The 22857-nt window shown below is 35.6% G+C and overlaps 1 protein-coding gene across 7 annotated transcripts in view; it reads left to right on the top strand.

Annotated features, from left to right (window-relative positions):
• LINGO2 (leucine rich repeat and Ig domain containing 2) overlaps positions 1-22857 on the top strand; it is a 454439-nt gene that overhangs the window by 234273 nt on the left and 197309 nt on the right. For all 7 annotated transcript variants that reach the window (XM_085528789.1, XM_085528791.1, XM_015849935.3 and 4 more), the window contains exon 4: positions 10658-10740. In XM_085528789.1, coding sequence (XP_085384915.1) covers positions 10723-10740 — 18 coding nt within the window. In that variant the 5' untranslated portion in view covers positions 10658-10722. The remainder of the gene's footprint in view (positions 1-10657; positions 10741-22857) is intronic.

The following is a 22857-nucleotide window of genomic DNA, read 5'->3' on the forward strand; positions in this document are numbered from 1 at the left end:
AATTTCACTGCATAGCTCAGTGAACTACAAAAGAAAATGCTCCTCCTGCACTAACAGTGCTTGATTTAGCTTCTACTCACTTGAAGTCTGGTAAAACTGAAAATCTTGTGGAAAAGCACAGTGGGAAACATGAAGTAATTTCATAGAAAAATCACATTGAAAGTGAATTTAAAAATTAAAGTGTTTAGCACGAACTAAAATATTTCATCAAAATGTGCATGGTAGGAAATAGTTTAGCATTCTAACTGTAGGAGGTGATGGCATTTACCTTTTAGAGACTGTTATAACGTAATCTGCACATTAAGGACTGTTGCTGTGGGATCTGCAATTTTTTAGTCCTCCCTAAGTACCCATCTAAAGTGTCCTTCAGCACTGAATTCTGAAATTCTAACCTATATCTGGCAGGTTTTTGCTAGAATTTGCAGGATTTAAAGACTCTATCTTGTAATCCAGCAGTGGACCTTCATCCAACAGAAAGTTCTATAATGTAATCAGAAATGAGTGAGGAGAGGTATTCAGAATTATAAAGGAAGTTTCTTTCCTCTGCATTTTTTTTTCCCCTTCAGAGAACAGTTTTGGTGTTGCCTGGTTTTTTATTAGCAGATTTTCTGTGTTAAGATAGAATAAAAGCCTGTCTTTAGTGTTTGGTTGCACTCAGCAGATCTTGAAATCGAACATAAGCCATGTGGATTTTTCTTGTGGGCATTATAAAAGCCCCATCTCTACACCTTCCTAAGAGGATGAGGAACAAATCTTCAGTATATTTCAGCTTTATCTGGAGCAATGTGATTTGGCTGGCATTAGTCTGGTTTCCTAAGAATACAGCTTTTAGACTGCTGACATAAATTAAGGTTTCAGAAATCTGAGCTAACTACTTACCCAGGGCCCTTAATTGAGCAAGTTTCAAATGCAGGCAAGACAAAAGAGCATGAGTTGCTCATTCAGTATAGTATAGGTACACATTGGTTTTCCTATATCTTCTTTCTAATACTTTGCCTTACTTGCAAGGCCATGGACATTTATGGTAGTGGTTTATTTCATCCTGTAGAACTCAGTGCTGAATTTTCCTGTATCTACCTAATGTATGTACATATGGATGACAGACACGTTTTTGGAGAACAAATTGAGAGGTCTTACTGCCACATTAGAGCTTTAGAACACTGCCCTTGTAATGAGTAAGCTTTATGCACATTCAGGCATAATATAATCATGGAGTTCAATTCCAGTCTCACATGTTCTGTTGTAGGTGAAGTTGTATTTGTTTCTCTGGTAGATTTTTATTGCTAAGAAATGTGAAATAGTTGTTTGAGAGGCTCTAGGATCCTGAAATTTCATTATATTTAGGTCATCCCTGACAGATTTGTGTCCAAGTTGCTTAAATTAATTCAAGATGGAAGTCCTTTATATCCCCAGTGTTATCTGCAATTATCTACCCAGTTTGTTTCTGCAAGTTTCATCAGCGTTTCCTGTCTGGCTTGCAATGTTAGAAAGCTGTTAATCATTATCCTGTGAGTGTCAAGTTATGTACTACCTCAGTTGTCTCAGTTACTCAACAAACCGATGTTCTTATCACAGCCTTTTACTTTCTTGAATTCTCCTTACCCTGTGCGTATTTTTCTTGTATTTTTCTTGCATTTCTTAAATACTATCAGGTGTCAAGATATAACAGCTGTGTAACAAAAATATTGCAAATTTAAAATACTAAATGTATAATAACATTTATAATGATATTTGAATATGTATTTGAATATTTATATTTAGAAAAATATACAGATATGTTTGCAGTTGTTTATTAGACGAAATTCAGGTACATGAAGAACAGAAAAGAACAGAGCTGGAAATGAAATCTTGCCAAAAATATCTCTGTAAGAAAGACCTTTGCTATAGACCACATCTTTCATTTGGAGAATCCATGCTGATTTTCTCTGATGATTTTCTTGTTATTTGTGTGATTGGAAATTGTTTCCAGGATTAGGCTTTCCATCCTTTTGCCAGGAGTCCAAGTGAGGCTCACCAGCTTGTAGTTGCTTGGGTTCTTCTTGTTGCTCTTCTTGCAGACAGAGGTGACATTTGTTTTTTCCAGCCTTTAGGCAGCTCATTAAATTTCCAGGATTCATTAGAGAGTATCAAAAGTGACCTTGTATTAACATTAGCCACCTCCCTCAGCACTCAGAAGTGCATCCCATGAGGGGCCTAGGATCAATCCATATAAAATACTTCAGAATCTAGACTACAACTCTGTCTGAAACCATTTTTAGCTTTTTCCAGTTAGATACTTCTCTATATTTGAAATGTAGGCACAACTACTACGCTGACTGCAGCAACTGCTAAAAGCTGAAGGGTATGCTCAGAAAATCACTATTGCTAAAGCAATTGAAAGCCTGAGACATCTCTGGGAAATAACTTCTGTGAAAATGCTCTGGTATCTCTCAGAGTTGTCACTAAAGGGAAATATGGGAAGCAAACATGAAAAATACAGACGGTAAATGCAAGATAAGCTTATTTTGCTCAGTGAACGATATAGCAATATGAATTGTGAATGAGAAGAAACTTTACTGTCTCATTCTATCTGCCTTTTTCCCTTAAACAAAAGAGTATCTACTCATGACTACTTTCAGTGAGCACCCAACACTTCACTGTGGTGGGGACTCGGGCAGCATTTGTGCTTTCCCATTGCATATTCCTAAATAAAGATGCAAAAGCTATCTCCCAGGATATAAAATACAGTGATGGGCTGAAAAATATATATCTATACATAATGTGATTTATCATATATATAACTGTTCAGTAAATTAGCAGTGCAGGTGTGTTTACAGCTGCCCTAAAATGCTATGGATGTCCCACTTCTTGAGGCACTGAAGGCCAGGCTGAATAGGGCCCTGGGCAGCCTGATCTGGTGGTGGCAACCCTACCCATGGCACGAGGTTTAAAACTGGATGGGCTTTAAGGTTCTTTCCAACCCAAACCTTTCTATGATTCTGTGATTCTATAATGATTCTGTAATTCTATGCTGAGGCTGGGAAAGAGCAGAGATAAGTCCTAATGTTGTGTTTTATGAAATTTATGAAGACAAACAACGTGTGAGATACAAGTGCAATTTCTCCTCTAATGCTTATCAAAAGAGAAAGTGCAATTTTAATGTGATTGCTTGAGGTTGTGGCATTAATAAGAATTCTTGCTGCTTGTTTTTTTCTTCCCACCAATCTCCCCAACCCAGTGCCAATAATGGTAATACTCTTGAAGCTGATTTCTAACATTACCATTGCCACATCAAACAGAAATTGACTTTCTAGAACAAGAAATCTCAGATATGGAGTCACAGCACATCTGAGCTGTGAAGGAATGAAAAGACATTTCATGGTATTAAGTAAAAGCATATTTTATTACTGATAGGGTATCTACGTTTGACTGTTTTGATGCTGGATGTTGTAACCCTAAACTGTGTTCAAAAGGATCATGGCTCATGCCACCGAGCAGATACAAGTCATCTGGTTCTTCAGTTTCAGAGGGTGCCTACATGCTGTCAGTTTAAAAAAAAAATAGTTAATTTTCAAGCTCAGTTCCCTTAGGATCCATATGTTGGCTTGATTGAGTCATAGCTTGGTTCTGCATTTCAGTCAGGTAGAGTCATGCTTCCATCCTGTTATCTAAAATAGATATGTATGCCAGGCATCCCATCAAAAAGCGTATACTTATATTTAATGTAATCAAACTGATATATATATATATATTGTTAGGTGGAATTCTGCTCCATTTAATACATATATATTGAAAAATCAATTAAGACATTTATTTTCAGCTGCCAGTAAGACTCCACCAATGTCAGGCAGCAGATATATGCAGATCTGTTAACTGGATAATAACTTAATAGTAGATCTAGCGGTGATAGCTCCCATTTCTGCAGGTACCATCTTATTTTCTCTATGGCACACAATTAAAATCAAGCCTCAGCATTCTTTGATTACCCTGAGATATGAAGTTTCTCTATAAATAGTCCCTTTGAAATGAATAGGTACTGTTTAATAAGTAAGATCAGAGATTGGCTCTAAGCATTCCTGGGTGTGATAAGATGTACCTGTATAACAGCATGAAAATGAAAATGCTCCACATTACACATTTCTTTTTTTGGTTTTTAGGTGTTGGTTTTTTTCTTAATTCAAGTGCTTATCATGTCCTCAGCTCTCTTGTCATGTTTCTGATTTGTAAGATACTGCTGACTTCTCATCTGAAAAGGCACTTGAATTTCTTAACAAAATTGTAATTTTCACATCATGAGAATTTCTTTATTTGCCAGAACCAGGTGTTAATCTCAGCAGTAGTCTGTTTGCAACACTGGTAAAAGAAAGTGAGGATATATGTGAGTGATGTCATGGTAAAGCTCCTAATTTCAAGAACATATAGTTTAAACTGAATGTGAAATGAATATGTTGTTTGTGTTCGGTTCTTGCTTATAAGCCACTGTTCTAGTCCTTAACCAGTCTTCTCTGCATGTTTTTTTGTAAGAAATTGAAGATATTATCAATCACTACTGTGGATCTGTGCTGCTCTATTTGTTCTCCATGATAAAAGTGAAGGTTCTTGTAGTGGCAATTTACACTCTTATTCACTGAGGGTACCAGAAACTTCATTCACATAATGAATAAGGTCTGAGCTATACTGATACACATCTGCCTGGAATGACTGAGTACAGATTTTTTAAAGTGACTGTGGACTATACAACTGTCTCTTGACTCCACTGCCTTCTCTGAGGTTTTTTTTGTTTGTTTGTTTTTGTTTTTGTTTTTACTTTTATTTAATTACCTTCTAATCGTGGCATGGCTCTGCTCTAAATCTGCTAAATTCCAGTCATGTATTAGCATTAGATCTGGATCCTTTTCTATTTGGAAGACATGTGGTAAGTCTATTTAGGAATAAATGAACATTAATTGGCCTCAGACACATGTAAACTGGAAATTAGATATCTAATAAGAGAAACACATAGTTCTGGAGCACAGTATCCATCAGTCCAATTTGTTTGGAGACATCTAAATTAATATTTAGATAGATGACAGCATAACATGAGTGCCCAGACCAAGGGGTATCCTACCCAGTATCATGTCTGTTAGCCCTCTTGGAAGATACAATGCCAGATTATAGTTCTTATTTTTGAATAGTTGTTTACTGTGAAAGATCTGAGTAGGATTTTTTGTGTTCTTTTGAAGGAGTAGATTTTTAGAAAATGACTCAGATTTTTTGTGAAAGTGATTGTAGAAAATAAAATTTATTAAAAAAAAATAATATAGGAGAATGAATATTGACTAAGCATTATGAAGTTACTGAAAATATTTGATGAACTACACACCACAGTAAAATAGAAGAAGAATTTCAAACAAATCATTCTCCGCACTAGAATCTAGAATCTATAACATATATAATTGTAAACAATGCAGAAAAGGAAGATGTCTTTTTCACATTCTAAGTTTGATTGTACAAATAGCATTAGCTAGGTTACAGTTAGTGCTATATTTGTTGAGTATCCTGGTGTCTAAACTATATAATTCCCAAAAGCCACACATTAGTTCTGACTGTTAGCATTCAAAACTTCTCCACTTTTTTTTTTTTTTTTTTTTTTTTTTTTTTTTTTTTTTTCCAGTGGTTTCATCAGTGGCAAGATATATGAGGACAGCTGCAAAAGTCCTATTTTGTTATGTGGCACATAAGGTCAGAGGAGATGTTGGTGGTACAGCGGTAGAGGTTGAACGTTCCCGCCAATATTCCATTACGTTTTCTTGCTGTGTGACAGATGGCAGCAGAAAGGCAGTATGGCAGAATGGTGTCTGACATGGAAGCATGCATGAAGCAAAAATTACACACTAAAGGTGTGTAATTGAATTCCTCAGTGCAGAAAACAATGGTTCCCTTTGCTTGCTGAACCTTTATGGAGACCAACCAGTGGAGCACAGTGAGGCAGTAGGTTTTGCATTTCAACAGTGATGACAGTGACATGAAAGACAAGTCATTTTCTTGATGTCCATACATAGCTGTTGCACTATGGCACATAATGGCCAGTGAACTGTGTATGGAGCTGAATATCAGTTCCAGCATGTTGGAAACAGTAGTGGAATACTGTATGTTGGAATATTGCAGTTTGCACCAGCTGGTCCCACAAATGCTCACACAGAAACTGGATCATGTATTTACCTGTGACAAGATGTGGTATCACCACTATAAGTGAGAGTCAAAATGGCAGTCCATGAAGTGGCAACGTGAATTCTTCACTGAAGAAAATGTTCAAGATATGCACTGTCTTTTGGATAGGAAGGGAGAGATTCCTCTGGATTTCCTGAAACCTGGACAAACCATCTACTGTGATCACTACATCATGACACTGACTGAGCTTGAAGGCCTGACCTTCCAGAGTCAGAGAAGAAGACAACCTCTCACAACACAATAACACCAGGCCCCATGCCAGTGTGTAGGCTTTGGAGCATGTTGCTAATCTGGTCTGGACTGTCCTACTACATCCACTGTATAGTCTGGATTAAGCGCCTTCTGACTTCTGTCTGTTGGGCTAATGGAAGATGGACTGCATGGGCAACATTTTCCTAGCAATGTTACTGTCATAGCAACTGTGAAGCATTGGCTTACCTCCTCCAATGCAAGGATTTATGATCATGGCCTTTGGGCTCTTTCAGGCCTTTCTGCTTAGATCATTCACCGAGATAAGGGAATGCAGATGGACACACTGTCCTACTGTCTTGGCTAACTGTCCTCTGTGAGGAGCCATAACTCAGTATCTCTGTTACTTCTTACTGCCTAATGAGACAATAATTTATGATTGAGCCTACTCCAATGCCACCAAATGTGGAATGAAGCCTGAAATGTGTTTATTTCATGTCCCTGATTTTTCAGATTGAAAGAATGCTAACTGAGCATTTGAATAGTAATCTTCTGTCCAAACTTATGTTTTGCTTCCATGCTTTTGCTGCCATTCCTCCTGTTTTATTACACTCCTCTTGTGTATCAGTCCCAGTTTGGTGTTCAGAATTATTCCATCTTCTTTCAGAATAAATCAAGTAATGCTTATAGCAGTAGGTTATGTTTACAAATGCCAGTCTGGGAATAATGTTTAATTATACAATTGTACCTTAAATAACAGGAATGGAGATTGGAAGGAAGAGTTCATATGAGGAAACAGCTAGTCAAAGGTGTTGAATAATATGTTAGGTCAATCAAGTTCAGAGTTTATTTTTGCAGTAGCTCTGTATGAATAGTCCAGGGATGCAAATGTTTACTACTGAGACATGTAAATATTATAGGAAGGAATATCAAAGGTCTTGACTGAATCATCCTCAGATCCTTAAAAACACATACAAGAGTTAAAATGCACCCGGTTTCCATTAATTTTTATTTTTAATTCAGGGCTGTGAAATTGTTGTTTGTTTTTTTTTTTCCTATCTTCCAGATTTTAAAAATAGAATTATATAATGAATAAATAAATAGGATAACTGTATTAGCTAAAAATTCCCAATAACTTTCAGGACTAAAATACATTCAGATCATTAGTTTTTAAACAACGCCATAATAGTTTACATATGCGGTGAAATAGAAGGTAGCCATATGTTACAGGAGCAGTCAATTTAAATTCCTGTCAGAAAATGTGATTTCATTTTTTTTATATTTACTGAGATTTATGCTGGAAACTAGAATAGCTCAGAAAATAGGTTGCATATCTCAGAAGACAGTGTTTCCACTGAGAAATTTGGACATGTTTTGACTTAATCCTGAGTATACAAAGGAAGTCTGAGATGTCCTGAAGCATCCAAGTCCCGGGTGGTTCTCAGTAATTAGTACAAACAAACAAGAAAACAAAAAAGTGACATAGCATAAAAATATGTCTTTCTTCCTCTGTTGTTTTCTTTCAGCTTATCATGTAGATGAGTTATACTGCCTTAAAGACCAAGTCAACTACCACTTGCTGAGACCAGGGTATTCTTGCATCTATCCCCACTGAACCTTGTTCTTTCTATACAAATACTGCCCTTACCTTTGAGATATCTGTATTAAAAGACAAATCTTTGAAAAGGTGTTAGTGTGGTTATCACAGAACTAAGGTGATGTAATTATACTTTGTAAATTAGTAGACATAAGTTTGCCAATAATTTTTCTGTGATATTAGAAAAAAATAAGTCAATATAAGTTCATCCAACACATCTGCTGTGAGCTAAAATAAATAAGAAGCTAGGCACTGCACCCTAGAAATGCTAGGCAGCCTCTTGCATCAGTACATGTAAGTATACTTGTATATGTTGAACTTCACTTGTTCCTGAATTTTCTGACAGGGTAATTTGAAGTAATACAGTGTTTCCTATTTTAGGTGTATAAGTAATTAATATTCATCTTCTGGGCTCACTGTGACTGCCTCTTTGTCTTTGTTATAGCTGAATTCAGCCTATGTTCCCTGGCTTTCCTCAGTGGTTCTCTCAAATATTTCACAGGTCAAGTGGATTTTCTTATAGCCCTTCCCAACAATACGCTGTGTGTATATAATGCAGGTTAATATTAGAGTACTCCTAAGTATTACACGTCACACAATGTAATTCATCATAATACATTACCAGGAACATTATTTAAAACAGTGCACTCTGAAAATAAAACAGAACAGTGGGGAAATTGAATAGTATCTCTTATTTGTTCCAGTAATAGAATGTTCTTGAAAGCTAGTCATGAAACAGAAATTATTCTCTTAGCTTTGATGCATTCTAAGTAGGTATTATTAAAAATAGATTCTTTTATAACATCAGATTATCCATTGACCTAGTAAATATCAGTCATTATAGTGAGGATGAATTGGCTATTTTTCTGGCTTTAAAAATAGTTTGGCAGGAAAAGCTATTCTGTCATATAAATTTGGACTGGGGCAAAATTTAACTGAGTCATTGTATCTAGATATAGAAGTAATAATATCTAAAAATGGGTGGATATCCAAAACATACTGTGTCATAAATAACAAGATTCTGAGTGATGCCTCTTTCATCTTTCATCTTTGAATTTGCATTGCATTACATATAGCAGACGTGAGGCATGCATATTGTCTTATGACAGCTAATTCCTGAAGAGGAATTCAAAGCAAATAGGTACAGGGATGTCTTGCCCTTATTTATTTGTGTTAACTGCTTAAAGTTACTTAAATACTATCTCTCAACTTACGTTCTTTAACAAAATACATGATGGGAACACGTTTTTCAGTATTCAGTTCAACCAATCCCTGAGCAAAAGAGATCTGAATTCAACTGCTGACCCTGCAGAGAGATATTGTTCTAGAAACCTCCTCAGGTCCTTTCCAGCCAGTTATGTTGTGACTGCTTTATACTTCACGGGAAATTTTCAAAAACTCTGATACCATTGGTCCAGTTCTGATTGTCACTCACAATCCTTTGGCTTTAAAAAGCTGCTGGACAACTGAATGTAGGGAGCAGAGTCCTGTGGTATAAGCAGTTGTCTAGTCTGAAGGCTTAAGGACAGAATGTCAAGAGCTACTATTAGGATTGTTTACAGAAAGAAACTTCAGATTCTCAAGCCTCTCATTAAGTTTTTTTCAGGAAATCTAATGTCTGGGGAGTTAACAGGTAAGAGTGCACCTGGAGAAATGCTTGTGCTAATTTTATTCACTTTACTCCATATTTTTAGGGTTTATTCCCTTTGTTAGTATGTGTTTCCTATTATTATGCAAAAAGGCATTTGCAAAGAAGAAACCTTTCTCCCCAACTACTCTAGCATCTCTAAGTACTAAACTGTACCTAGTTTAAGCCTATGCTGTTGAGTGCATTATTCCAGGAAAGAATTGTATCACTCATATCATCTTAAGTGTCCTGTCAGTTGAATATATTACTTTTTGGCGACTTCTTTTAATTTTATGTACCACAAGACTTCTGTGTAAAACCAAAGTATTAATGTTTGTTTCAAGTGGAGAATCCAAACAGAGTTGTCTTATTTTCAGAGTGCCTATCTTGGTAGTAACTCATTCTTCCTGAGGCCATACCCTAGCTTAAGTGAAATTATGGAAGCTTATTTTGATATTCCAAACTGAATATCTGAAGTGTAAGTGCAACTCTAAGTATTAACTTGAAGAATGATACTACAACTGATCATATAACCAGAAGAAAGAGAATTTTTAGTGAAGAATCGCTGCATGGTGAATTTTGGCTCTTTGGTGTTGGAGGCCAAGTTTTTAATTTTATTTTATTAATCCATGTCTGGAATAATTCTTCCCCAGACAATACAAACTGGCAGGAATAGCAAATAGACTTTGGAAAATAACTGAGACATTCAAGAATCCGTGTATTCTCACAATCCCTATTGGTTCATGTCAGGGTTTACCTCTTGCTGCATATGACTACTAGAGTTATAAAGCTTCCATTATGATTTACTGAATTCCATAATTAAAAGGAAACTAAGGAGATATTTTATATAACAGATTATACTGCTTGTTTTTGTGATTTGCTGTGCTCTCAGTCTTAAACACAAATATAATGAAAAGAGAACATGAAATGTTATATTAGGCTTTTGAAAGATTTCCAACTCTGTTAATCAAGTTGTTGTATCCAAAGACTTTAATGTCACTGTTTTGTTTTTGTTCAGTTGTTGGGCTTTTTTTAATTTATTTTGTTTTTCACAGGTTGATATGAAAATAATAGTCTGGAGCAAAGAAGTGGTGGAAGATTCCCACCAAAAGAGTGAGCAATGAGCCGTTTCAGCTTGGTATGTTTCTGCTAATTTTTGTTTTAATGCACTTCTGTTTTCTGATCATTCTTGTGACAGTTTTTCCATCAGTGATATCATTTATATTTGCTGTAACGTCTCAGCTGGTATTGATTTTTATTCATGGTATTGGTGTTAAACTTATAAACTTTGTCTTTGGTGTTAACAAAGCTCGAGTACTCAGTATCTTGTGATCCATTTGAGATGCAGTGTTGTCACATACAGAGCATTTCCAGTCCTCACCTCATGCAGTTACCACGGAAAATGGTTTTCTAATCCTTCAAATATGTTCACAATACTCCCATGTTTTGCCCACTCATGTCAGGACTAGATGTTGAAATGCTGAAAATTTTATAAGCTGAAGAGCTGGCTTTTAAAATCTTACTGTCTTTTTTATTCTAATTGCTAAGTTTTTTTAATCAAAAAAGCACACTTTTGAATTTTAACAGTATTGCTGTGGAAGTTAGAAATATATTTTTAAAGCATTTACTTATCCTAGTCTTATTTTGAAGAATGTTTGTTTCCAGTGAGTTGCAATTTTATGATAGAGCAGTCAGCGATTATTTTTTTTTTTCCCCTAGAAGAAAAACAGTGCAATTTTAACAGAGGGATCTCTTTGGAGAGGAAAAGTAGTTAGAAGCATTTATGTGTAATAGTCTCTAAGACCCCCTCACGGAATAGAACTAGTCCTGATCCTGTTTATAAGCTAGCACATTAGTGAAATGCGCAACCTTTCAATAATAAAGTGTAGTACTGGGAAGTTGGGAGGTAGTTTCAGAAATTCAAGAAGAATCCAGATGAGCTGTAGCATTTAATGGTACAACATTTCAAATTTATAACTTGAAAAAATGAAGAACTGGTATTGGAACCTGGCAAAGCATAAGGTATTCCTTACAGCCAAAGAATGGGTTTACAAAGTCGTCAAACTAATCAGCAAGAAATACGTAAGGAGTTGTACTCTTCCATTTAGATATATGTGTATGTATACTCATGTATATATCTGTATACAGAGATTCTATTGATAAATTGATAATCTATACCCCTTATTTAAAAGAAATGCAATAGATCTTGGAGTTTGACTACTGTGTCAGCAATGACAAGACACCATTACTCTTGAAAATGCATCAGATAATAATGAAAAAATAAGAAGCTTCTTCAAAAATTAATAAGTTCATTTATTGTCTGTGGTCACCTGTGGGAGATGGAGACATAGGAATGTTAACTATTGAGAAGCACAAGAAATATGGCTTTATCCTTCAGGATTAAGATTTATTTTTGTACATCAGGAACTTAACTGTTAGATCACTCCAAGCTAAACCAGAAGTCTACTTATACTGACTCAAATCATATCCTGACCTGTCATCTCTTTTTGAATCATTTGGAATCTTTCCTAGATGGCTCTCTGAAAGGGTGCATCCTCTCTAGTTGGGTCTCCCAGTTGCACTGCATGCAGGTGATTTTGTTTCCTTCTTATAGATTTGAGATGCAGTTGCTATTTCTGGTAACAGTGAATAATAGGAGATAGTAGTACACTTTTATTGTACTCCTTGAGATGAAGTAGGCATATATTAGTGCATTAATACAAAGAGCAATGCATTAGGCACAGTGACTCCTGTGAGGAGCCTGCAGAGCTGTGCTGTGATCAGACTCACACACATTTACTCAGCACTGCTCCTGTTTGTCAGCACAGGGAACTTCAGCCCACATTTGGGCAATCCCAGAATGCTCACATTGCACCTTACATGCAAGACAGAGCCCTGACAGTGTCTTACTGGCAAAGGAAACCCTGTTCCCTCACACAGAGCCTTTCTGTCTCTGGGTCAGTGCTTCCTTCCAACTTACTGTCTTGCTAGGTCTAGAACTGCTTGCCCTCCATGCCTTCAGCACAAATTACCATTGCTGAGCAACTGCAGTTTGAATTTACCCCTTAGTCTACTATGGAGTACAGTGAAGCTAATTTTGGGTTGGTTGCATTAACCCGATTTTTGTTCTGTAAGCTTAGGCTTGTCTTGATGTTCAGAACAATTTTCATGCCCTAAAATCAGCACTAATTAGTCATGCTTCAGGTACCATAAAAGTCAGGTATTTTCAGCATGTCTGGATTGCCAGTTTTCCTCCAAACTTTTCACTCTCATGGAAGCATATGTCTCACATGCAATTATTAGCAGTCCTGATCTAGCTGACATTCTCCAAAGCACTCCTTAGGTTCCAAAATGTCTTTCAGGACCCTGTCACAGAGGCTGTGACATGCAGCCTTATAATGTCACAGAATGGCTTCACATGGTTACACCCCACATGCCATGCCCAACAGTACAGTGTCTTTGGACAGCATAAAATACTTACCTCTCAAGCAAACAGCCACATCATTCATAGCTTATCATTGAACAAGGATTGAAGGAACTAAGACATTGATATTTTCCCTCTGTATTACTGCAGGGCAGCAATGTTAGTAGTTTTTTTTCTGTCTCTTCTGTTGTTTCTTGTTTTTTTGTCTTTCAAACAGTTAGTTTAAGTTACTACAAATATTGGTACAGTTAATTTTCTCAGACACGTGAACCAGTTTTGCAAGGTGCAATTACTTAATTGTAAACTTTAGGTTAGATAAGAATTTTTTCCTCTCAGATGTCATAGAATCATCATCATAGAGTTGTAGAATGACCTGGGTTGAAAAGAACTGCAATAATCATCTAGTTTCAATCCCCCTGATATGTGCAGGGTCACCAGCCACCAGACCAGGCTGCCCAGCGCCATGTGGTCAAGACCATACTGTGAGCCCAGTGTTCAGGTTTGGGATCTCAGGTAATGAGGAGGCACTGACGTACTGAAGTATGTCAGAGATGGCTGAAGGTCTGGAGCACCTGGCACATAACAGAACCAGAGGAAGAGAAAGAACTGCTGTCTTCAACTACCTGATGGGGAAATAGAGACAAGACAGAGCCAGACTCCTGTTAGACAGCAGAATAGAAAGACAAGAGTTAACTGGTACAAGTGGTTTCAAGGGAAATTCCTGTTAGCTATAAGGAGATTTTGTTTGCTTAATTGTTTTGGTTTCTGTTGACCACAAAGTCTATCAGATATTGAAGAAGTTTGTGCAGAGATACTGTGATATCTCCATTCTTGATGATATTCTAGATAAAATGGAGCATAGTTCTCAGCAGCTTGATGTCATTAGATCTGTTTTAAGAAGCTGGTTGTACTAGATAAGCTCAAAAGATCCAAGTTTTACTGACTACTGCAAACTATTAGTTATGAAAATGTTGCATAAACTGACATGAAAAGGGCCTTCTTTTCCTCTTTTCTGTTATACTCATTAGAATATTAACATCTTGGAGATTCTCAACAATGTGCAGATAAGGGATAGATAAATAAATATAATCCCGGTAGACATTTTAGAAATTTACACAGGCAAACATTTCCTTTAAACAGCTGCACATGTTAATTAGTGAGAATAAATTACATAATCCCAGTTAACATCATGTGGTAGTTGGATCAATTGAGTAAAGGTTTTGAAAATAAGTAACTTTTCTGCTTTCTTTTGTGGAAAGTAGGATGAGGGTAGTACTGTTGCTGCTTTAACATGGATGACAGAGAAACAGTGATTGTAGCACAGTTGGCATTTTATGTCATTTACAAGGCTAGGTAGCCATTGCTAAAAGATCTTATTTATACGAATCTGTTATTTTTTATGTGAACATAGCATGACTTACTCTAACTACTTTTCTCTTACTCCTGGCATATCTAGTATATCCTCTGTATCTGGAAATCCTTTGGGAATAATGGTGAAGGATTGAATCGCGTCATTTCCATTTTCTAGAGCAGGGGTCTACAAACTTCTTTGATAGCCCACTCCTATCAGTTATTCTTGGTTTTTTGTCTTTTTTTTTTTTTAAGCATATATTCTCCCGAATATATGTATACTTATTTATTTATAAATTATATACATGTATTACTGAATTTATAATATTTTCTTCTTGCATTCAGTAAATTGTCTTGCTTGTGATGCTCTGTGAAGGTACTCCAGAGAGCACAGTTCAAGAGAAAGCTGGTAAATATTACCAGAGTAGACTGGAAAATATTATCAGAGTAGGCAAGTCATATTTACCACTGTCTGGGTGCCCTATGTATTTGAGTAATTGAGAATCACATATAATTTTGTGAACTTTAGGGTGCTTCAGGAAGTTACTGCTTTTAGTTGGAGACTGCGTCCTCTAAACACATCTGCTGCAGTGAACTATTCCATCAATTTTAATTTTGTAGGGGTCAAAAGTGCTGGATTAGTTCAATTAGTAGTACTATTAGTTCAATTATTGTAGTAAAAACTAGGCATGCATACAAAATATGTTATTGTTGTACATCACTGAGGGTGAGGATCCTTGTAGTTTGGCAATAATATGAAAAAGGGAAAACAACACACACTTCTTCAATTTTGTGTTATTATATTTAGATGACCTCTTACTCGGTTGGCAGTCCAGGTGAATCTGCTCAGATAGCTTTTTCTGTGATGTCAGGGCTGTCTAAAACTAGAAAGCTGGAGCAGTATAGTGATAAATCTGATGTCTGTATTTATTACTGTGTTCATTTATGGTCTCTTTCCACTGGCCTAGTTATTGTGCGTGTCCTTAATATAGACTTGAAGATAATTAGTCAGGATTAGGAAGATAATTCCACTAAGTAAGAAAGAGGTGTTTCATTGGCCCTTCAAAAGTGGCAAACACAATCCCTTACATGTTTTCATTTTATTAAAAAATAATTGGGAAATATTGAATTGTAAAAATTACCGAGGGGAAAGAAACAGAAGTTTTAATAGCTGTCATTGGTTAAGAGCTTTGTCTTCAATTTGGAACAGAGGAAGAGAGCTGTGGGGAAAAATGAGAAACATGAAAGAGAGAGAAGAGCTTTCATCCTCAGCACAAGAAACAGACTCAGGAAACTCCCGAGGCTAAGTAAAACTGAAATGAAGGTATCAGCAATCAGCCTACAAATTGTATGAAATCATGGATCAGCTAAGAAAAAAATATTCACTGAAATATAACCGTTCTGGTCATTTCTTCTTTATTATTTTATTTTATTTTATTTTATTTTATTTTATTTTATTTTATTTTATTTTACTTTATTTTATTTTTTCCATAACTGTTTTCAGATTCTTAATCAAAAAAAAAAAAAAAAAAAAAAAAAAAAAAAAAAAAAAAGGAAGTCTTTACTTCATAAGATTGAAACCTTTTCCTTAAGACAGGCTATTGTTTAAAATCACTAGTAAAATAATGGCAAGTCAGTATTAAGTGAGGTGTTCATGTAAAGGCACTAAAAACAATCTGGGTTGCATCGGGAGCTTGTGTGTGATCCCAAGTAATCTGCAAAAATGCTTTTCAGTAGTAGGTTTTCATGTGCAAGGGAAAGGAGGAGATGATTCCAAAGCTGTTTCAAGGAGAGTGGACAGGAAGGAGGTAGACTGCAATGTTGTACTTTTTCACAGTGATGTGTGTATGTCCTAAAACCTTTAAAGCAAAAACATGAAATGTAAGCAGATTTACCTTCTCTGGTAACTCTGCCAGAGAAGCTTGTGGCCTTCAGCACAGGGCAAACAGAGCCTGAGCAGGCTTTAGGGTAAAGGTAGTCGCTTTTATTTACTTTGTAATGTGCAGTTAATTTTTCTAATCCTATTGCTGCTGATGATGAAACAGATCCTGTACTGAAGTTTTTGTAACCTGCTACAGGAATGCAGCAAAAGAAGTAAGGTGACACAGATGAAATTCTGTCTGAAGTATATTTGGAGTACTAAACAACCAGTTGCATGTACTGTGTACCTAAGAACCACTTACCTTCTTCTCAGCAGAATGCAGTTTAACTACAGTACAATGTTAATAATAGGCCTGATTCATTCATTGATATTGAAAGGTGATTACTGGCCACATGCTCCTGTTATTTGATCAGTGACCTAAAAACTAGCAAAATATTTGAAATATTCACTTCCAGTTCCATTGTGAATGTAGAACAAAAAAACGTTGAGGAAGTTGTAGCAGAGACTTCACAGTAGAAAAAACATTTCTGTAAAGTTGGTTTTTGCCAGGATATGAATCTGAGTAGAGAACATAGTTTTCCCACGCTGTATACAAAAAATGCTGTACATATTTTTAAAGTTTCTCTTAGAATAGTAAGGTTACCGTCATACATACCCAGCCATTCACCCAACAAAAACCAAATACCTGAAACATTTTATGTTCATACTGAGGATAATTCTGCTATTAAAAAATAATGCATTTAAAACTGAGATAATAGTAAAATAAATAAATAAATAAATGAAATCAGTGAGAAATAAAGAGGAAGAAAGACTAAGTAGATGAAATACAATGGAAAAAAAAACTTAGTTTTTGTAAAGGATAAATAATTAATTAAGGGTTTTAGACGTGGGAGATTATCAATAGACTGTAAGTGGCTCTTAGGTACTAAGATTTTACACAGTGTAGGTGTTAAAATGAGAGCTGTTGATTAGCTACTTAAAATCTTTGATTTAGGATACAAATATCTGAAACTCTGTTTCGATATGCTGGCCAGAATCCTTTTGCAGGTCTGTAGTTGAGCTGAAAATACCACTCCCAACTTTTACAACTCCCTCTCATTTCTGCTTTCATTCAGGTTCTTACTTTCATCGTTTCCAAAGGCAGTTTTTGGAAACTTTAAAAGTTACCGCTATAATTGTTTTAGTTTACACTTATAGAAGTATGTTGTTTTACTTAAAGAAAAACAAGGATGACCTAATGGATGTAATTTCTTTTTCATTTGCCAGAGCAGTAAAATAGAGTGCTGCCTTAATGTCAGAGGTACAAGGATCAAAGCAATAATTCATCTCTGGTTTAGCTTTCTAGAAGTCAAATGAATTGCATCAGAGATAAATCTGGCCAATTACTATTTCAAGGAAACGTGGGGTAATTTGATTAAAGAGCTATCCAACACACCCAAAAGTGATTAATTACTGAAATAGTACTAATCTTAAAAGCATTGCTTCCAATAGGTCATGGAATATGTAGAAAGTATTACTAATGACCTCTTAAGCTTTTACTTTTTAGCTACTTCAAAATACCATCTAATTTCTCTCACTTATCTTTTCAGTTCCTGCCTGTATGAATAAGTGGTGATTCTTTTTCCTGACCTTGATCTTCTGTTGGCATTCATGAAACACCTATCATATAATAAGGAATTCATTTGCACTTGTAACAGTGATTTATAGTCATTAGTTTTTTGCTGTCAGTGTGTTCCTAAGCATGCTAATTGGAATGGGAGGGGGAAAAAAATGGTGATCTGGGGAGACTGTATCAGTAAACACTAAAGCTGAGTAGAATGTTTTATTTGTTTTTATAGCATAGGTATCTACTCTCAGTTTCATAACTGTTTTTTCAATTGTGCTATAATATTAAGCATTCACAGAAGAAATGACAGCATTTCATCTTGAAATATATCTGTGGTCTTTTTTTTTTCCCAACATACAAAGAAGTTGCATAGCATTACTCCAGCAAACAGTACCGCCAAGGCTTCTTCTTGTCTGTTTATTCCACACTTCTGTACTGTTAAAATAGAAGTAGTAAAGCTAGCTGTCTTCCCACAGGTACAGACGATGTTTCATAAATATCATTTGCATAGGGAAAGATTCTGTCATAGAAAGTGCTGTGGTGAGATATGTTTTATTTATACTTTGGTTTTTTAGTCTCATTCTAATGTAAGAGGCTCTGTTAGTATAAAAGTTCTTCCCAGGACCAAGTGCTGCCAGGGTTCATTTGAGTAATATGCACTTGTGTTCTGGCTTCCAGTGGGATAAAGTGTGTGACTCAACAAGTGTAAAGGTTGCCCATACCATCATGTCTGCTTTCCTCAGCTAAAAAGAGCAGATAAGTCTAATTAACTATTACTGCACTAAGTATATGAAGGTATGTCTTTAAAATCTGATTCGTGCTTATTTAAGGCTGGAATTTGATACTAACATTGTGTTCAAGAATTATATATATATTTATTTATATTTATATTCCCACATCAGTAAACCAAATGGTGTAAAGTACAAATGCATTGCTCTTCACATCCACAGATCCTGTTTTAATGTTTGGGTTTTTTTCACTATAGCAGGTACAGAACCCATTTATTAGCACACTATGCCTACATTCAGCTAGGATAAGTAATCCATTTAAATATCTTCTTATAAGCTAAGGCAATATAGATGAGTAGATCTCCCACCCTATTCTTTAATGTATAACTGTAGAACTTTTTCAGTCATATTTTCGTGTTTTGGAAGTAGGTCTGCAGAATCCCTTGATTTCTCAAATTCTTCATTATTTCTGTTTTATTCGTATCAGTTTTCTATCACTCTTTCTGAGTCACCTCTTTGACAGAGAAAGTTTTATAAGATCATTGTGGGACAGATTGCTGTCTCATTGGTTAATTTGGTAGTTAGATAAAAAGGTGTTTTTAAAAAGCTTCACAAACAATGGATGTGGGTGAGTGGAGAAGTCATGAAAGATAGGGAGAGTTCAGGAGCTCAGGAATGGTGTAGCAGGAGAAGGAAGTAGAACAGAGTAAAAGTAGAAACAAGTAGAAAGGCTAGACTGGTAAAAATAATGCAAAGGTAGTGAGTAAGGAGGAGAGGAAAATCTAAACTTAGACCGTATGTAGTATGCCTTCAGTATCTGGTTAGTCTTGCCTAGTCATATCTAATGCTGTGTTATCAGTCTTCTTAATCCAATTAAAAATAGGTCCAAAATCACAATGTCCAGCTTTTGCTGAAGCTGTAAGTTAATGAAGATGTGTCAGCATTGCCTTCCCATGATGTCATAAGTGTATGATGATCTTCCTACCAATAAATACATTCAGTTTTGGATCACCATGCAGGTGATTTGTTATTATGTGTATCCGATATTAATTATTGGCCTGGTTGTTCAACTGGTGTTCTTTCTGAAGGGAGATTTTGTGATGATGGCATGATAGGACAGTGAGGGAGGTCTCCTGGGATTTCCATCAGACTGTGGAACAATTAAGAAAAGGTAATCTCAAGCATTAACAGCTCAGAAATGCAGAGGTAACAATCTTTATGCTAAAAGCCCGCTGAGAATTGCAGTTCATGCACTGTTTTTTGTCTCTTTCACCATTCTTTTATATGCAGGGAGCAGAGCTTGCTAAATTTTCAGAGCCTTTTGCGTTGATCTCTTCCTCCAAAAGACCTTAATTAAAGCTCTATGAAAGCAGATGTAATTCCAGCAAACTTTTATTGTATCTTTAAGAATTTCTCCATATTTTGCAGGATTTGCTTTAAGCCATCTAACCACAGTTGCATGTTTCAGTATTTAGTTGAACTGCATGTAGATTTCACCTGGCTTGGAGAAGTTTTAACCATTTAATTGTATTCAGATATATATTCAGATTATATTCAGTGATGCTTGTAGAGCAGAATATCCCCTAGGATAACCAAGTGTCCAAAGTTTATTTCTCTAATGCATGTTTTCTATGTGGGAAGCTTTCTATTATGTGAAATTGCAAAACCTTTTTTGCTGCCTAATCTGGTATCATTTTTGCCAGAAGTATGCTTAGTAATAAAGGAGATAGTAATACATGGAAGAGAGCTGATCCCAACATATGAAGCAGTAGGTTAGGGTTCACAATCTCATTTCTGGATTTAATGTACATTGTGTAAAGGTACAAGTTCTGTAACCTCCAGTTTATTACATTTGAAGTTACAGTTACTGATGCAAAAAAAATATAGGTGTAGTTGTTGCATGCTTGAATGGCTTTTAAAGTACTAATACCAACAAAAAATAAGTCCACTCTGTATAGATTTTATGTAGCTTTGAGACAGTACATCATTCATTCTGGTACAAGTCATTTGAGTATATATAGAAAAACAAAGTGCTGAGAGATCTTTAAATTAAAGAAATATTTTCAAGTTTGAGACTTCAGACATATGCTGCATGAGCCAAGTTTAAGAGTGATTTACTATTCTTTCAGAACATGCTTATCAGATCATAAATTTATGGTACAACAGCTTTCCCAACAGATTTCTCCTACCTAGAGGAAATTAAAAAAAAAAAAAAAAAAAGGGAAAAAAAAAGGGGGAAAAAAGAAAAAAAAACCCAAAACACTGCTCACAATCTGTAATTATTGTTCTCTTTACGATTTCCCACATAAAATATTATTTTCTAAATATGTTTGTTGTGCCCTGCCTAAATAGCTAATTCTTTTAATGCTTAGCTGAGTTATTAATCAAAATCTACAGCAACCATTTCTACAAGAAAATAAATTTAGATGTAATGAAAGTACAAACGGAAATGAAGCTGTAATATAAAAACTGTACATAGTGTTGATCCTTCCGATTCTACCTGACAGGAAAAGGTTTTATTCCCAGCACTAATGTATAAATTAGTTCTCTGGGTAGAAATGTGGTAGCATTTAAAGCAATTGCTGACAGCAGTAAAAATTTGATATTTCATAATTTAAGATGCGTAATTTATCCTTAGGTTGAGGTTATTATTCAATTAAATATGTATATAAAGAAATATTTTAATTAACTTTCTAGTTTGCTGTCACATAGCGTAGTACTGGAGTTGTTTTCTTCTTTGTTGAAGAGAGACAAAGTACTTTTCAACTGACAGATGTATTTGCATGTAGAAGGGAAATATTTTTCCATCTTGACAATAAACGTGTCTGTCTGTCCGTTTCTGGCCAAAAATATTACTTTCACTAGTTGGTGCCTTCCATCATTTGCATGAAAAAGCAACATCACAAGGTATTTCTCTAAGCTAAATATAATCAGGAGAAAAAAAAAAGAAATGTTGTAATGTCTACTCCAGGACAGAGAAGGAAGGTGGCTTGGATTAAGCACTCTTTAAGGAGAGATTCAGTATCAATTTAATAAGTAATTTCCATGATGTTTTCTTTCAATTTGTATCATTTGCAAATAATAATATGTAATTTTTCTGTGGTGTTATTATTTTTTTTCTAACAGCCATGGAAATGCAACTAACAGCAAATATGTTTTGTCATGATCCTTTACCCTTCCTTCAAAAAAAAACAAAAACGAAAACATGAGTGTTTTATTCATATCATATTGTTCCTACAGCATAATGCTGTAAAGACTAAGAGAGAACAAGAAACTTGAGGCTGCCATCCATATGAATAAGCAGAGTGAAAGTCATTGAAGTTACATCACTACTGCATAAATGGAAACACGAGTGAGTAAAGAGAGAGGGAACCATCTCAGCAGCAGGGAGAGCTCAGATATCTGTGTGCTTAGGACAGTCCAGCAGGAAGGAGACAATGCATTTTCAGGTACCCCTCACCTGTTTGGGCTTAGGACTTACATTACAGAATCCTTTTGCTTACTTAATAGAGCACTTTGTGCTGGACAGAAAGTCTGACCGGACTCTCGGTAGATGAAAGGAATGTTTTCATCAGGTGCTGGAATCATGAAGTCCTTTTGCTGCTGTCCATCTCTGTGCTTCTCACAGGTAGTTGACATGCATTCAGCAAGTTACCTGAGCCATTGTTTCTGTATTCTCAGTATTAAAACTGCAAATATGGAGTGCTTCCCTTCTTTCTGTTATCATTTCTTGCTGTCCACTAATCTTCATTTGCTTCTTCCATGGGCCCTTCCTGAAGACATGGAGCCTTAATGACACTGCTTCTTCTAGGTAAATTCCAAGTAAAGCTTCATTTTTCTTCCATTCACATAACTTTGCTTTCAAATTTAGCTCACTTTCCTGCCAGCCACTCTTTTCTAATGGACCATATCATAATCAAAATTACAAATACTTAGTACCTAAAAGCGAAGAAATTCATTTAGTTAATGCAGGACTAGGCAGATAATGTGTAATAATTATTGCTAATGTGTCACAAGAGGCAATAAATACAGATAGTAAGATGTACAACAGACATTTCCAGTAATGTGAAATATATCCCTTCTATCCTTCTAGTTCATTTCAGTATGTAAATTTATCCTTTTAAGGCTATGCAGCTGTTGTCAGATTAAAAATTTATCTGCAGCCTAGTAAGATACAGCATAATTTTCCATCAATAAACTTCATAGAGAGGAAACAAACAGAATTAATAAAATTGGAATATTCATTGGAAATAATAAACCACTAC

This window comes from Coturnix japonica, chromosome Z (genome assembly GCF_054131305.1).
Source record: "Coturnix japonica strain WE chromosome Z, WE-NBRP24, whole genome shotgun sequence".
Classification (NCBI taxonomy): Eukaryota; Metazoa; Chordata; class Aves; order Galliformes; family Phasianidae; genus Coturnix; species Coturnix japonica.